At 40.1% G+C, this 17,412-nt stretch overlaps 1 protein-coding gene across 6 annotated transcripts in view; it reads right to left on the bottom strand.

Moving 5' to 3' along the window:
- TEX10 (testis expressed 10) overlaps positions 1-5,085 on the bottom strand; it is a 52,881-nt gene extending 47,796 nt beyond the window's left edge. For 3 of the 6 annotated variants that reach the window (XR_014247875.1, XM_082403894.1, XM_082403896.1), the window contains exons 1-2: positions 4,885-5,085; positions 1,357-1,545 (exon numbers count right to left, since the gene is read on the bottom strand). Coding sequence is in view for 5 of the 6 variants with exons in the window: in XM_082403894.1 (XP_082260020.1) it covers positions 1,357-1,536 (180 nt within the window). In the remaining variant the exon portion in view is untranslated. The remainder of the gene's footprint in view (positions 1-1,356; positions 1,546-4,884) is intronic. The other 3 variants (XM_082403895.1, XM_082403893.1, XM_082403897.1) reach the window with 2 other exon arrangements.
- Positions 5,086-17,412: the final 12,327 nt, after the last annotated feature.

A 17,412-nucleotide genomic window follows, 5' to 3' on the forward strand; every position in this document is an offset into this window, starting at 1 on the left:
AACACTCCAGTGGGGGTGGGGGGTTAGAGACTGCTTTGGTAAGTATTTCTAAATGTTACTTTTAGAAAAATGAAGCTTTTGTTAAGATCAGAAAGTTTTATCTTTAGCATAGCCTTAGCTTAATAAAAGCATAATAACTTTCAGTCAGAATTTTCTCTTTTTGAAACTACGCAGGATTAGGCACACTATCATTTAAAATGACAGCAATCATCACCACCACTTAAAGACCTACTATGTACCAAATATGTATTTATACCTATATTCTACCTATTTTAAGTGGTCTTTCAGGGTGTCTGTGTATTTTAATCAGAGTACAACAATTGGCAATTTTATTTGTGGAATAATTTATATAATCTGTAAATAAACAATAACTTCGAATACCTTTTGACATTATTTAACCTTCAGAGATTAAAAAGCAAAACTAGAAAATGTATATCTTCACAAAGATTTGTTCACAAATGTTCATAACAGCATTATTCATAAGAGTCAAAAAGTGGGAACAACCAAATGCCCATCAACTGATGAGTGAAAAAATATGACATAGCCCTGCAGTGGAATACTATCTGACAATACAAAGGAATGAAGTACTGTTCTGATACATGCTACAACACAGATGAACCTCAAAAACATGCTAAGTGAAAGACCAGTAATAACAGACCACATTTCGTATGATTCCATTTATATGAATTGTCTAGAATAAGCAAATCTTTACAGATAGATCAGTGTCTGTCTAGTGGGGGGAAGGAATGGAGAATGACTTCTAATAGGTATAAGGTTTCTTTCTGAAGTGACAAAAATGTTCTGAAATTAGATTATTGTGATAGTAGCATAACAATGTAAATACATTAAAAACCACTGAACTGTCCACTCTAAAATGATAAATTTTATTTTGTGTAAATTATATTTCAATAAAACTGTTAAATTTTTAAGCAAAACCACTGCTCAAATTTCAATTAACTTCACACATTCACTATGAGTCTGGAATAAACTACATACTATAAGGGTTCAAAAACGGATGAGACAGGATCCTATCTTAATGTGCTATAAAAACAGCTAAAAAACTGTCACATCAAAAACTTGATGCATCAAAAAGTTAAATACAGAAATGATTTCCAGATGACATATTAAATCATCAAATAAATATAAAAGGGAGAAATCACTTTGACTTTAGCTGAGCAAGTCTTTCTGGAGGAAGTGGGAAAGCTGCAGTGGCAACATCAGATTTGGGTTACAGATAAACTCCAATCTTTAGCCATTAATAAACCCTAAGAGTTAAAACAACTTTTCACAAAAATATAACATCCTAGATGATTTCAAGGAAAATACTACTTTATCAAAATAATATTTACGATTTACCTTAATGTTAAGTTTTCTGTTGTTTGTTGGAAGTGTTCCATCCTCTTTGAGTTGGTCAGGCAAATGTATAGTCTTCGTTTTAAAGTTTGTAACAGTGGCATTTTCTAACCTGGGCTTCTTTTTACCAACTTTTAGTTTTACTTTTTGAAAATCATCTTGGCGTTTTCTTTTTTTGGTCATTCTTGAGTGCTATGATGAAAGAATTAATTTAAAAACAATCAATAAAGACAAAGATAAATTACCTTTATGAAGTAAAAAAAAAAAAAAAATCAGTTTAGTCAAGAGATATTTTTGGCCATGGAATCTTTTGTCAAGCAATGTTCTAAACAGGACCTTTGGTTGGGCAATGTGCTAAATAGAAAACTTTTGTATACTTCAATTAATATATATACTTCAATTAAAAAAAAAAAACTTCTGAAAAATTTTTTGTGCCCGTAGGATGAGGGGGAGGCAGCACAGAGTTGCTATAGATACACCTTGCACGTGCGGGGAAGCTCCTGGCCCCCAGAGGCCCCCAAGAAACCCTAGCAAAACAAAGTCTGAAAACCAATGTTATTATTTAATGCAGCCTGTAATAGTTAGGAAAAGTTTCATGAACCTAAGCTGGGTGCTTGAAAATGGGTAAGATTCAGATATGCATCAAGGACCGTTAATGAGCATTTCATGAGCAAGGAAAACAGTATGGATCAGGAGTAGGGATAAGCCTGGTATAGGCAAAAATGAAAGTACCAGCATTGTGAACACCAGGAAAAGTTCAGACTAGATATAAACAGTAAACAAAAAAGCAGGAGAAAAATCAGTATAAAAGCAAATATAGTGTAACAAAGGAATAAGGAACAAAGACCAGCTAGGCCACTATTATAATAAATAACTCAGGTATAACCCTGTCATCCTGCACTTCCCCCTCTTCACCACATTCTTTCAACTTACATCCAAATCACCCCAATTACACACAAAATCTTTGATCTGTGCCTCCTACCCATTCCCAGGCCCCTTCTTAAGTCCTTTATCTCTACCCAAGACTGTTAACAGTTCCCCCACCAGAATCCTTGCCTTGTCTCTAGTGTCTACCCCATGGTCCATTTGGTAGAGAATCACCAGGGGACTCTTTCTAAACACAGATCTGACCAAAGCTCAGGAGCTTTCAGCTGCTCCTTTTACTCGCTTACAGTAAAAACACCTTGGCTTGACGTATTCGGTCCTGCCTAACTTCCTCTCCAGCTTTATTTTTCCACAAACTAACCTCTATCTAAAAAAGAGCCTCCTATACCTGGAACTAGCTCAGCGCTTCTTGAAGCCTTTTCCACACACTACAAAAATAATGAATTCTGCCTTGCACTGTACACCCACTGCAGTAGGTATCTCTGGAATAAATAAAACTTCTCCTGATCTGTCATAATTATCCTATCCCTAGCTATTTTTTTTTAAGTTACAATGCTACACATGGGAGTCCAAAAAATTTGACTAAAATGAAGGTTTGCATTATTGTGAGATTAATAAAATGGCTGGTGCAAGACCAGACAGCTCAAATTCTAGGAATCCAGAAGCCAATCACCTATGACATCATATCCAAATTCACATGATTGCAAGGTTTTACTACATTAGAGCCCCGTGATCTAGGGTTTGGCTACACAGGTTAAGAGCAGATTCAAGACTCAGAGTGACTAGGTTCTTAATCAGACTCTCCCACTTTCTAGCCATCGTTAACCACCGTGCCTCAGTTTTTATCTACAAGACAGGGATGATAATAATAATGCTTACCTCATACAGTTGTTATGAGGTAGGATGAATGAAGAGCAAATGAGCTCATATTTGTAAAACACTCAGAACTGTGCCTGGAACACTTACAGATATGCTATAAGCACAAACATGTATATTTTCTTAGTCTCAGGACCAGTAAATACCAAGCATAATATTAGATGCACAACAGCTTTCAATTCTCACAAAACCATGTGAAGAAGGTGGTACTAAAACCATTTTAAAGACATAGCTCAGAAAGGTTTGTCAGTCCCTTATTAAGGAGTTGAAGAGGGATTCATAAACAAAACTGAACTCTGCAAAACCAACTTTATGTTATATATACTGGAACTCAGGTGAGGATTGGAAAAAAGTGGCAAAATGGCTTGCTTTATTTATCCCAATACTAAATTTTCATCCCACCCACACCTCTAGTTATTCTAGTGTAAAAAATGAGTAAGTAAAAACTAAGGCCCTAATACTCACCTGGTCTCTGTTAATTAAGCAAGCACATTTTGTGAGTTTTCCCTACAATTTTATTACTAGCTGGTACCAGAGATGAAAATAAATGGAACAAGACATTCAGAAAAATCGATCAATTAACCCTCCACCCCCCAATTCCCTGTGCTATCTTTAGCCACTAACTATCTGATCAGTGTCCAACATACAGTCTACTGTCAAGCTTATGCCATATTACCCACCACTTTGTATTAATCACTCTACCGTTCTCCCTCTGTTAGGAAAAGTGGGCTTATCGCCCCTTCATGACTCTTCAAGCTAGTAAGATTATTTTCATGGTACACAGGGAACATTTTTACACTAGGAATTAAAAGTTCTACAGCAACTTATGTTATTTTCGCTTAAAATAAAGATTTTTCGTAGTACAGCAAATCAAACAGTCCGACTAAGCCACTTTTATAGTAGCTGGTATCGAATAAGAAGGTAGGAGGTCCAGCCTCAGAGGCTGAGCTCTCACATCACTAGACCAGGTGCGCCTCAAAAGCTTTAAAACTGAATTTCATAAACTCCAGCTGCAGGCCTTCTAATTTCAACAAAAGGGAGATTCTAGCCTAACAGGATTTCGACCGAACCGAATCCCAGCTAGTTTGTCTGCCACCTCATTACCTTCCCCTGATTTCCAACTTCTTTCCCTTGCCAAAAAAAGAATCAAGAAAGCACACTGTACTCGGCCTATGGTAATCTCCTCTCCAACCCTTTACGCTCACGAGTTCCTCCAAATTCTACCTAGGGGGCCAATTGGAGGCACCAGACTACCCAAAAAACAAATACCACAGACTGGGGCGACTCGAGAGGACCGATGGACGGAACCGGCTTCATACTGATCGCTTAACCGTCCACACCTGGACGGCGAGAGCGCCGATTAGGAGACGGCTGCGCATCCCCACCCCCAGACTTTGGTCCTGCAACCCAGAAGTGAACACCCCGCGGTTTTAAGAAACTATCTTTCCTGCTCCTTCCGGGGACGGTGGTCAGGACCACAGTCGGGGAAGCGGGGTCCAATCAACGTACCCCGGCCTAAAAGTCTCCTAGACCCGAAACCGCGCGAACCCGCCCCGCCCAGTCACTTGAGGCGCTTCAAAAGCCCGCGGGGCGCCCCGCCCCCGCACAGCCCCTCTCCGCTCCGAGGCCCGGCTCTGCAGGGGCGCAGACTGGCCCCAGCCGGCCCTGCCCGCCTGGGCCGCGGACCGGGGGGCGACGGCCCCACGAGCCATTCCGCCTGCCGTCCCGCGCCCCGGAGAGGGCCCGGCCAGACCGGCGGCGGCAGCTCACCTGAGGGCCCGGTCGGGACCGGGACACGGAGTCAGGTGGAGAGAGCGTCCGAGGAGGAGCCCACGGGGCGACGGCGTGCGCCACCAGCCTCAGGCTTTCGGTCCCGGAGCGTGTTTTAAAATCTCCTCGTCTTCACGCGGCGGCGTCTCCTTCCGCCGCCCGGAAATCAGGGCCCCTCCCCCGCCGCGCCGCGCTCACGTGACCGCAGCCCGCAGCCGCGCGCAGCCGGGGAGGCGGGAGCGGGAGCGGTAGGCCCCGCCCACGGAGGAGGGGGCCGGCGCCGGAAGGCCCCCGCGCTCTGGGAAGCCAACAGAGGAGAGCGCCTGGTCCAAGGACAAAGCTTGGCTCTAGGTCCAGACCTGAGCTTCCCGGGCGGCGTGCGTTTCTGGGGGGTGTCGCCCTGGTACAGCTAGTTGGGAGCATGCCTTTTCTCTCCTCGCTAGACCACTGTTACTCAGACCTGGAGACATTCAAAGATGAGTATAAGTTGAACTGAATTGAGAAAGAGAAAAGTTTAGGACTGCAAGGACCTTAGAATTCCCTTTAACCTGGATGGAGCAATTAAGAATTAGTTGACGACAGAGGGCAAAATACACCTGGTAGCTGGAGCCAGAAAGTCTTAGGTGAGGATTTTCCCTAATATTTCAGTCTCTCAGCACTGAGGTTCCTGCTACTGAAATCAAGTGGGCCCAGGGAAGTTAGAGAGAAATTTAAATGCCTAGAAAGGGGATGAGAAAGCAAAGAAAATGTGTCTTTGAAAGATAGCCTTGTCAAAGACTGGCAGGTGGCATGGAGGGAAGAGCCCCAGGTATGGATTTTAGAAGTTGATTCAAATTTGTTTCTGTAGTTTGCCAGATTATAAGACTCAGTAGGGGCTTCCCTGGTGGCGCAGTGGTTAAGAATCCGCCTGCCAATGCAGGGGACATGGGTTCGATCCCTGGTCTGGGAAGACTGAAACTAAGCCCGTGTGCCACAATTACTGAGCCTGCGCTCTAGAGCCCGCGAGCCACAATTACTGAGCCTGCGCTCTAGAGCCCGCGAGCCACAACTACTGAGCCCATGTGGCGCAACTACTGAAGCCCGCGCGCCTAGAGCCCGTGCTCCACAACAAGAGAAGCCACTGCAGTGAGAAGCCCACGCACCGCAACGAAGAGTAGCCCCCGCTCGCCGCAACCAGAGAAAGCCCACGCGCAGCAGCAAAAGACCCAATGCAGCCAAAAATGAATAAATAAATTAATTAAATAAATTTAAAAATATATATATGTATAAAAAAAAAAAGGTTCAGTAAAGCTGATAAGGAATGAGCCTCAGTTTGCTGGGTAGGGATTCAGAGCAATGATGTCTGAGGTGCGGAGAGACCCGAGCACTGGGACTAAGATCATGCATATTCTATGATCAGAGACAAAGAGGCAGCCCCAGACACCCTGGCAATACAGCCATACTACCACAATCTGCCTGTTTTTTAAATAAATTTATTTATTTACTTGGCTGTGTTGGGTCTTTGTTGGGGTCTTTGTTGCTGCGCGAGGGCTTTCTCTAGTTGCGGCGGCGAGCGGGGGCTACTCTCTGTTGCGGTGGCTTCTCTTCTGGAGCACGGGCTCTAGAGCGCAGGATCAGTCGTTGTGACGCACGAGCATTGTTGCTCCACGGCATGTGGGATCTTCCCAGACCAGGGATGGAACCTGTGTCCCTTGCATTGGCAGGCGGATTCTTAACCACTGCGCCACCAGGGAAGGCCCCACAATCTGCCTTGATTCCAACATAATATGATTCCAACAAATACATATGTATTTGGTAGTCATCAGCATTATGTGGCATTATATGTTATTGAAAGTTATGAGACCAAATCAGAAGAGGAAAGGTTTATTGCCAGCCAGACAAGTCCCCTGAACTCCAGACTCATATCTGACAGCTTTCTCAACATTTTCTTTGCATCTGCTCTACATCTCAAGGTCAATGTGTCCAAAATGGAATTCCTGATTTCTCCCCTGAAATCTAATCTTCCTACAGCTTCTTCATCTCAAACAGCAACTCCATCCTTCCGGTTACTGAAGCCAAGACCTTTGGAGTTTGGGCCTGGCTTCTTTCCTTCCTTCACATCTCACATCTAAGCCATCAGGAGAGTCTGTTGACTCTATCTTCAAACACATCCTGACTTTCACCACTTAACACACCTCCCTTGCTACCATGATAGTAGAAGCCATCTCATGATCACTGTAAAAAGCCTCTGAACAGGTCTCCCTGCTTCCACGACTGCAGTCTAGTGTCTTCCCCCTACAGTCTAATCCTAGCAGGGCAGTTGTGTGATTATTTAAAAATCTAAGTCAGATCTTTCTCTCAAAACCTCCCGATAGCTCCCCATTTCTTTTGGAGTAAAAACCAGAGTCCTTGATGGCCTCAAACTGTGCCGTGTTCTGACACATCCTCTTAACCTCTGGGCATTCCTCCTACCACTCGCTACTTTTTTGCTCTACTCCAAACACTCTTGCTTCTTTGCCTGTGGCAAATTGGGCCTGGTGATAATGCAGCTGACAGAAATGTGGCCTGGCTAAAGGAAGCGGGTCTTCAGCAATAGCCAACTGTTGCCATGAGGGAATGCATATCTCATTTTCAAGAAAAAATCAGAAATCCAGAAGTGTTTATAAGAAATCTGATCTTTAAATACTGGTAAGCAAGTACATCTTTTTCCTGTTTTAAAACACTGGGTGGGCCAAACGAAATACTTACAAGCAGGTTGCCAGTTTACAACCTCTGGTTTAAATCATGAAAAGTATGTACCTAAAAATAGATTTCCAACTCCAAGGAATGAACTCAATAATTACAAGAATTGACTGCTCAGCTGAGCCAGAATAGACCTTTGATAAATAACAAGCATATAACTAATCAAGGGTCCTTGACCCATGCCAGAAAAACATGTACAGTGAACATGCATTCCAGAATCTGTAGGATATTCCACCTCCAAAATTCTGTCCAGTTGGCCACTTAAACCTCTATCAGTTTCCTCAGGCTACTATAACCAAGTATCACAAACTAGGTGACTTAAACAAAAGAAATTTATTGGCTCTCTGTTTTGGAGACCAGAAGTCTGAAATCAAGGTGTTGGCAGGGTTGACTCCTTCTGGGAGCTCTGAGGAAAAATCTGGTCCATGCCTCTCTCCAAGCTTCTGGTAGGTAGCCTTAGATGTTCCTTGGCTTGTAGATGGCATTCTCCCTGTCTTCACATTGTCTGCCTTTTGTGTGTGTCTGTGTCCAAATTTCCTCTTTTTATAAGGACACCAGTCATTTAGGGCCCACCCTAATGATCTCATTTTAACTTGACTACCTCTGTAAAGACCCTATTTCCAAATAAGGTCACCTTCTGAGGTACTAGTGGTTAGGACCGCAACATATCTTTTCAGAAGGACACAATTCAACCCATAACAGTCACCAAGATCTATGTCCTGGGAATTCCCTGGTGGTCCAGTGGTTAGGATTCCGCACTTCCACTGCAGGGGGCACAGGTTTGATCCCTGGTTGGGGAACTAAGATTCCACAAGCTGTGTGGGGCGGCCAAAATAAAAACAGATTTGTGTCCAGAAATGTCCATATTTCACCATTTGAACATCCTCTCTTTTTTTGTCTATGCTGAGAAGCATCACAAAATTCTAACTTAAGTAACTTATTACCACACCATCTCCCTAAACTTTGCAGCTTCTCTGTTCTTTACACTGGGCTTCCAATTAATATTTGCTTTGGAAATAGGATACCACTGCTAAAAAAAAAAAAAAAAAAAAATTGAAACCTCTGTTAATCTAATAAACTTGATTTTATAATGTCAAGACAAATAATAGAAGCATAAACATATTAAACTGGCTTTTACATTTCAGAGCTACTACTGACACGGAAAGCAGAGACTCTTTGAAGAAAGGTTAAAAGATGAGTTCAAATTTGGTACTATAACGAGGGACAAGAATTCAAAGTGCATTCTCCAGAAATCTCTTGCATTCTTCCTATATACTAACAAAGAAAGATCAGGAAGAGAAATTAAGGAAACAATCCTATTTATCATCTCAACAAAAAGAATAAAATACCTAGGAATAAACCTACCTAAGGAGGCAAAAGACCTGTACTCAGAAAACTATAAAACACTGATGAAAGAAATCAAAGATAACAGAAACAGATGGAGAGATATACCATGCTCCTGGATTGGAAGAATCAATATTGTGAAAATGACTATACTACCCAAAGCAATCTACAGGTTCAGTGCAATCCCTGTCAAATTACCAATGGCATTATTCACAGAACTAGAACAAAAAATTTCATAATTTGTATGGAAACAAAAGACCACAAATAGCTAAAGCAATCTTGAGAAAGAAAAATGGAGCTGGAGGAATCAGTCTCCCTGACTTCAGACTATACTACAAAGCTACACTAATCAAGACAGTATGGTACTGGCACAAAGACAGAAATATAGCTCAATGGACTAGGATAGAAAGCCCAGAGATAAACCCATGCACATATGGTCACCTTATCTTTGACAAAGGAGGCAAGAATATACAATGGAGAAAAGGCAGCGTCTTCAGTAAGTGGTCCTGGGTCAACTGGACAGCTACATGTAAAAAAATGAAATTAGAACACACCCTAACACCATACACAAAAATAAACTCAAAATGGATTAAAGACCTAAATGTAAGGCCAGACACTATAAAACTCTTTTAGAGGAAAACATAGGCAGAACACTCTATGACATAAATCACAGCAAGATCCTTTTTGACTCACCTTCTAGAGTAAGGGAAATAAAAACAAAAATAAACAAATGGGACCTAATGAAACTTAAAACCTTTTGCACAACAAAGGATACCATAAACAAGATGAAAAGACAACCCTCAGAATGGGAGAAAATATTTGCAAATGAAGCAACTGACAAAGGAGTAGTCTCCAAAATATACAAGCAGTTCATGCAGCTCAATATCACAGAAACAAACAACCCAATCCAAAAATGGGCGGAAGACTTAAATAGACATTTCTCCAAAGAAGATATACAGATGACCAACAAATACATGAAAAGGTGCTCAACATCACTAATCATTAGAGAAATGCAAATCAAAACCACAATGAGGTATCACCACACACCAGTCAGAATGGCCATCATCAAAAAATCTAGAAACAATAAATGCTGGAAAGGGTGTGGAGAAAAGGGAACCCTCCTGCACTGTTGGTGGGAATGTAAACTGATACAGCCTCTATGGAGAACAGTATGGAGGTTCCTTAAAAAACTAAAAATAGAACTACCATATGACCCAGCAATCCCACTACTGGGCATATACCCTGAGAAAACCATAATTCAAAAAGAGACATGTACCACAATGTTCACTGCAGCACTATTTACAATAGCCAGGACATGGAAGCAACTTAAATGTCCATTGACAGATGAATTGATAAAGAAGATGTGGCACATATATACAATGGAATATTATGCAACCATGAAAAGGAATGAAATTGAGTTATTTGTAGTGATGTGGATAGACCTAGAATCTGTCATACAGAGTGAAGTAAGTCAGAAAGAGAAAAACAAATAACATATGTTAACACATATATATGGAATTTTAAAATGCGGTACTGATTAACCTAATGGCAGGGCAGGAATAAAGATGCAGACTTAGAGAATGGACTGGAGGGCACAGTGGGGGAAGGGGAAGCTGGGATGAAGTGAGAGAGTAGCATTGACATATATACACTACCACATGTAATATGGATGGCTAGTGGGAAGCTGCTGCATAGCACAAGGAAATAAACTCGATGCTTTGTGAAAACCTAGAGGGATGGGATAGGGAGGATGGAAGGGAGATTCAAGAGGGAGGGGATATGGGGACATATGTATACATATAACTGATTCACTTTGTTGTACAGCAGGAACTAACACAATATTGTAAAGCATTTATACTCCAATAAAGATGTGGGAAAAAAAAGTGCATTCTCTAGGAATTGATTGATAGGTTATATGCAAATTACTTGGCACACTGCGTGGCACATTGTAAGACTTCAATAAATGGCAACAGATATTCTTATTGCTGATGTATCATTGGACCCTATTTGTGCAAAATGAAATTTTTAGTCAAGTTTCTTAGATAAAGGAACCAGTTCTGACTTTCTAAAAGGGATTTACTCAGAGAATATTGAGTAACAAAGAAAGGCGAGGAAGGCTGCTGACCCAGGCTTGTAAAAAAGACAGGAAGGAGGGAGACCAGCCAGGAACTAGGAGTACAACCACTGTTATACCACAAAATCATTCCAAGATGTAAGAATTGTAAATGAAGAAATAAAATTGTCTACGTTTCCAGATATAATTGTATGCCTAAAAAATCAACTGAAAATCTACTAAAAACAGTAAGAGAATTCAAAAAGGGTGAGGCAATATAAAATTAACATTCAGAAATCAATAGACTTCACATACACAAATAATAACCAACTAGACAATAGGATGGAAAAGGAAGCACCGTTTGCAATAGCAATCAAAACTGATAAAATTCCTAGGACTGAATAAGAAATTGGATTAGAATACTTAACATCCTATAGATGACAACTGTCCCTAAATTAATTGGTAAATTGAATGAGATCTCTATAAATATGTCAACAGGGTTTTTTCTAGACCTACACAAAGTGATTAAAATTTGTATATGAAAAATTAAACAGAAGGATAGCCAACAAATTTTTGAAAAATGAAAGCAATAAGGAGGACCAACCTTATTAGATATGGATATATATTTTAAAATTTCAGTGATTCAAATATGGTTTTGGCATATGAATAGGCAAACCAGTGGGACAAAATACAAAGTCTAGAAACAGAACCAAATAAATATAAGAATTTAGTACATTATAAAGACAACATCTCATATCATTGGTATAAACATAAGTGGTTTGCACAAATAGGGAGCCATTTGGAAAGAAATAAAGCTGGGCTCATACTTCACATGTTATATTCAAAGACGTAAATTTAAAAAACAAATCCATAAAAGTCCCAGAAAACAAAATGGGTGAATTATTTTATGACTTTTGATTTCTACTAGAACTTAAAACGTAAATGCCAGGGAAAAAGTTTTTAAAATTTGATTACAGGCTTTTCCCAAAACTTTTAGAAATCTTCTGTATCACCAAAAAAAAAGAGAAAAAAAAAAGTCAAAAGACAAGACAAATTTGGAAAAAAATTTTGCAACTTATATCACAGGTAAAGGATTAATTTTCCTAATATACAAAGAATTCCTAGAAACAAAGAAAAAAATCAAGTACTTCATAGAAAAATATTTATTACCATCCTGTTTACAGAAAAAGAAATATAAATCATCCTTACATAAAAGATATTCAGCCTGATTCACAAAAAGAGAAAAGCAAATTAAAAGTAAGATTTTGGGGGCGCTTCCCTGGTGGCGCAGTGGTTGAGAATCTGCCTGCCAATGCAGGGGACACGGGTTCGAGCCCTGGTCTGGGAAGATCCCAAATGCTGCGGAGTGACTAGGCCCGTGAGCCACAACTACTGAGCCTGCGCGTCTAGAGCCTGTGCTCCCAACAAGAGAGGCCGCGATAGTGAGAGGCCCGCGCACCGCGATGAAGAGTGGCCCCTGCTTGCCGCAACTAGAGAAAGCCCTTGCACAGAAACAAAGACCCAACACAGCCAAAAATTAATTAATTAATTAATTTAAAAAAAAAAAAGTAAGAATTTTTTTCCTCACTTTTAAGATTATCCAAATCCAAAATTTGACAACATACCTGTTGTTGACACTGCGGAGAAGTAGCACTCTCATATGTTGTTGGTGGAAGTATAAACTGACATAAACTCTACAGAAGATGTATTTGTGAGAATTAAGTTTGATGGGCGTAACAGTAAAACACAAGACAATTTAATTTCTCATGTTAAAGTTGAGATGTTAATTCCTAGCATTAAAGTCAAGATGTAGGCAGTCTAGGCATCAGGTGGCTCTGCTCCAGCAAGTCCTCAAACGCTCAGGCCACTTCTCTATTGTTTCACCAGTCTCAAGGTCACCTCATGGTTCAATATGGCTGTTCTAGCTCCAGCCATCACACCCACATTTCAGTCAGCAAATTAAGGGAAGGGAACGAGAAGGACATGGTCCTTCTGTTTAAGGACAGTTCTTGGAAGTTGCATATAACATTTCTGTTTACATCCCTTTGGTCAGAACTCATACTGTATCTATCTGTATAGGAGCTGAGAAATGTGAAGGATCTTCTGTAAGTAGTAAAAAGTGGTGGAGGGAGGTGGGACTGGCCTCTGGGAGATTCCTAACATCAAAAGCATGTCATAATGTACAAAAAATCTAAAGGAAAAGATTGAAAAATTCAGCAGTATCATTCAGGGTCTGGGGGAAACAGAAATCATGTCAGCTATTTTAATAGAGAGAATTTAATATAAAGAATTGTTAACCAAGTACTCAAGAGATTAGAGGGCAGAAAGAGGATCTGAGATATTACAGGAAATAACTGCAGGAAGCAGCTACCAACCCAAGGGACAGGGGAACAGAGGGAAGGAGTGGGGATTATTAAAATTTAGAAGGTTGGAGATGGGCATTGAGCTGGAGGTCAGACCCACAGAGAGGTGCATGGTGCCAACTGGCCAATGTCTCTGAGGTGGTGCTATGTGGCTGCTTCTGCAAGTGTTGGGAAAACTGCAAATTGGGATGCTGTTCTGAAGCTAGTTGCCACTGGGTGAAGACCAGTCGCTCCAGTGATGTTGACAGGAACGCAGGACAAACAGGAATAAGCAAGTCTCTTCTTCCTCCTATATCTTTCCAGTCTCCCTCTTCTACTTGCCACAGACAGAGCCCAGCAGAGAGCCAGCTGGCAAAGTAGAAATGGGGTTTGCAGAGTCCTAGATCCAGAGGCACAAAGCAGATTATAGAGGGGTGGGTCTGAAGCTGAGGGAAGATAGCTTAGTAATCAGCACTTCAACTCCGTGAAAATTGTAAACAATTAAATGAAATAACAAAAGCATAAGAAAAAATTTTGTACGATACAGGTAGAATTTAGGGATTGGGGGCACTTTCTTTAAAAATGTAGGGAACTTAGAGGCCATTGGAGAAAAATATAGACCTATTTCAAAACATTTAAAAAAATTAAATGTGGTATGGCAAATGATGCCATAAACATAGACAAAAGACAAAAAGTAGCTTAGAAGAAAGATTTGCAATACATATGAAAGATAAATTATTAGTATCTGTAATATACAAGGAGCTCTGACAAATTATCAAGAAAACACTTCAATTGAAAAGAGGGCAAAAGCTATGAATAACAAGTCACACACCAAAAATCCAAATGATTGATAAACTTTGCAAGCCTGCTCAATCTTATTGATTGTCAGGGAAAGGTAAAATTAATATAACAGTGGAATATAAAGTCTCATTTATCAAATTCACAACAATTCTAAGACAATATAATACCTACTGCTGGTAGGGATGAAGGAAAAGTGTATTCTCATGCTTTGCTTTCTTCTCATACTTTGTTGGAAATATAAAATATTGCAACCATTTTGGGAAGAAGTCTGGAAATATCTTTTGAAATGTTTTAAATTCATGTTCTTTCAATCTAGTAATCCCATCCCCCCAGAATTTATCCCATAGATATAAAAGTATCAGTCCAAAGAATATATTTATAAGATATTTATTACAACAATATTTGAGTAGCAAAACACTAGGGAAAAAAATGAATATCAATCAAAAGGGGAATAATTGAACAAACTGTGATACATTGACTCTTACAGTGCCATTAAAAAGATTCAGTTTCTTCTATACCAGTTAATTTGAAGAGGTTTTTTTCGCAATGTATTTTCAGGTAAGAAAAAGTATATATAGTCTAACCACATTGTTATGAAATAAACCAAAAATGTAAACATCAATATATGTCTGTATTTCTGTGTGATCACATAAACATGGAGAAAGCTATGAAAAATAACGTCAGAATGTCATTAGTTACCTGGGAGGAACAGAGGGAAAGAGGGGTGTGTAAACAGCAGAAAGAGATGATTGAAAGGATGGCTATCAAAAAGTAAAATCAAATAATATTTAACACCCTAATATCAAGCATTGTTTTTTATTTTAACATAGTACATTGTTGAAACCAGGAAACTGAAGTTAGTATAATACTATTAACTCATGTGTAGATCATATTTGGATTTCACCAGTTTTTACTACAAGCATTGATTTTTTTTTACAGCTTTATTAAGGTGTAATTGACATACAAAACCCTACACTTATTTAACGTATACAATATGCTGAGTTTGCATATATACATGTACCCATGATACAGTCACCACACCAAGGTAACAGACATATCCATCATTTCCAAAAGTTTCCTTGTGTCCCTTTGCTTTTTTTTTTCAAATTAAAAAACAATTTCATGGTGAGGACAATTAACATGAGATCTACCCTCTTAACAGCTTTTAAAATGCAAAACACCAAATTGCTAACTATAGGCACCATATTGTACAGCAGATCTCTAGGACTCATCTTGCATAACTGTAACTTTATACCCACTGGCATCACTCCCCATCTCCTATTCCCCCCATTCCCTGGCAACCACCATTCGATTTTCTGCTTTTCTAAGTTTGACTATTTTCGATACCTCATGTACGTGGAATAACGCATTATTTGTCCAAGCATTGATTTTTAAATGCTTACTTAACCATATCCCAAAACTTGAGACATTAACACACCCTGTAATAACACACCTGTAAGTCCCATCACAAAATTCTGAAGAAGGTTCACCTTAAGCAGTGAACTTTGATATTTTGTCTCCTAAAAGCTAAAAAGCGTTTACAAACAACTTATATAAGGAAGTACGTCCTTTAACAAATCTTTTTGAAAAAGTCATGTGATCTTCTCAGAGGTTAAATTGCCACCTTGCAGATCCTACACATATTCATAGTCTCTGTAAATATTTTCCCACATCTCAATGTCGCTTTGCCCCTCTCATCAATTCTGCTAAACAGGAAGACTTTGACAATTTCCACAGCTAGAGAGTGAATAAAGGGCTCTGTAGGGATTCAGATAGGCATCCTTGATCCCACTATGAGAGTCAGAACGTATAACTACCAGACTGATATCCTTATTCCCAAGGATGATAGGATGATCACTCAAAAGTTTTAACAAATGATACAGCTCAGCACCAAACAATCAGCACAGAGGCCAGCTTTAAAATACCAGCATAGCCATCTTAGTGTCTCCTAGTTGGACACCAGCCCTGAGGAAACTAAGGTGCAAGGATGCGCATGTCTAGGAAACTATAAACTCTGAATCCAGATATCAAAACCCCTACATTTACAGGGAAAGAAGTAAGACAGTCTTTCTATTATAGCCAACTAAAGAAAACTTTAAAATTAGAAAATGGACATTGCAGAGCCTTGGGCATTATTTCTAAAATACTATCCTTAAAACAGCATTTTGGGGCTTTCCTGGTGGCGCAGTGGTTGAGAATCCTCCTGCCAATGCAGGGGACATGGGTTCGAGCCCCGGTCCAGGAAGATCCCACATGCCGTGGAGCAGCTAAGCCCGTGCGCCACAACTACTGAGCCTGCGCTCTAGAGCTTGCGAGCCACAACTACTGAGTGCACGTACCACAACTACTAAAGCCTGCACGCCTAGAGCCCATGCTCCGCAACAAGAGAAGCCACCGCACTGAGAAGCCCGCGCACCACAACGAAAAGCAGCCCCCGCTCGACGCATCTAGAGAAAGCCTGTGCGCAGCAACGAAGACCCAACACAGCCAAAAAAAAAAAAAGGTCAGAGACCTGAATTTTACTGAGATAGTATTGTCTGTAGGTTAAGGAGGCATAGTTAATCTTCATCCACTCTAACTAATAGACACTTCACTAATCTACCAAAAAGGACCTTATAACTGTGCCTGAAAAATTGGCTTAGGGCAGCTCTTAGTAGGGTGTTTGGGGGAACACTAAACCCCAAGAGGCTCATTTGAAGAAAGAAGACTTGCATGATTAAATAAACCTAGGAGATGTTGCATAGTTCATTCCCCTCTTGGGAGTGTATATTACCAATTTAAAGGCTCTGAGAAATTGTGGATAAAGAAATATATTTTATTTTCATTTAGTCCAGCATTTCCCAAACTTATTTGATTAAAGATTTTAGCATTTCATGAGAATAATATTTTGTGGAATACATATTTAGAACAGAATTTCCCAGTGCTCTGGTGAAAATCTTAGCTGTGAAGGGGAACTTTAAGATAAGTAGGCAAATCAGTTTGGCATTTCTGACTTCAAACTTACTTTAACCACCTTTATTTGTACTATTAAATGTAAAGAATTTGAATGGATTTACCAACAGTCATCAAGGATTGTCAGAAGGTATTCAAGTTCCTACTTGAAATTTTAGCTGCATTTGACAGCTCAGTCAGCAATTCTTTTTTTAATATTTATGTATTTATTATGGCTGCACTGGGTCTTATTTGTGGAATGCGGACTTCTTAGTTGCGGCATGCATGCGGGATCTTGTTCCCCGACCAGGGATCGAACCCAGGCCCCCTGCATTG

This window comes from Balaenoptera borealis, assembly GCF_965194805.1.
Source record: "Balaenoptera borealis genome assembly, chromosome: 8".
NCBI lineage: Eukaryota > Metazoa > Chordata > Mammalia > Artiodactyla > Balaenopteridae > Balaenoptera > Balaenoptera borealis.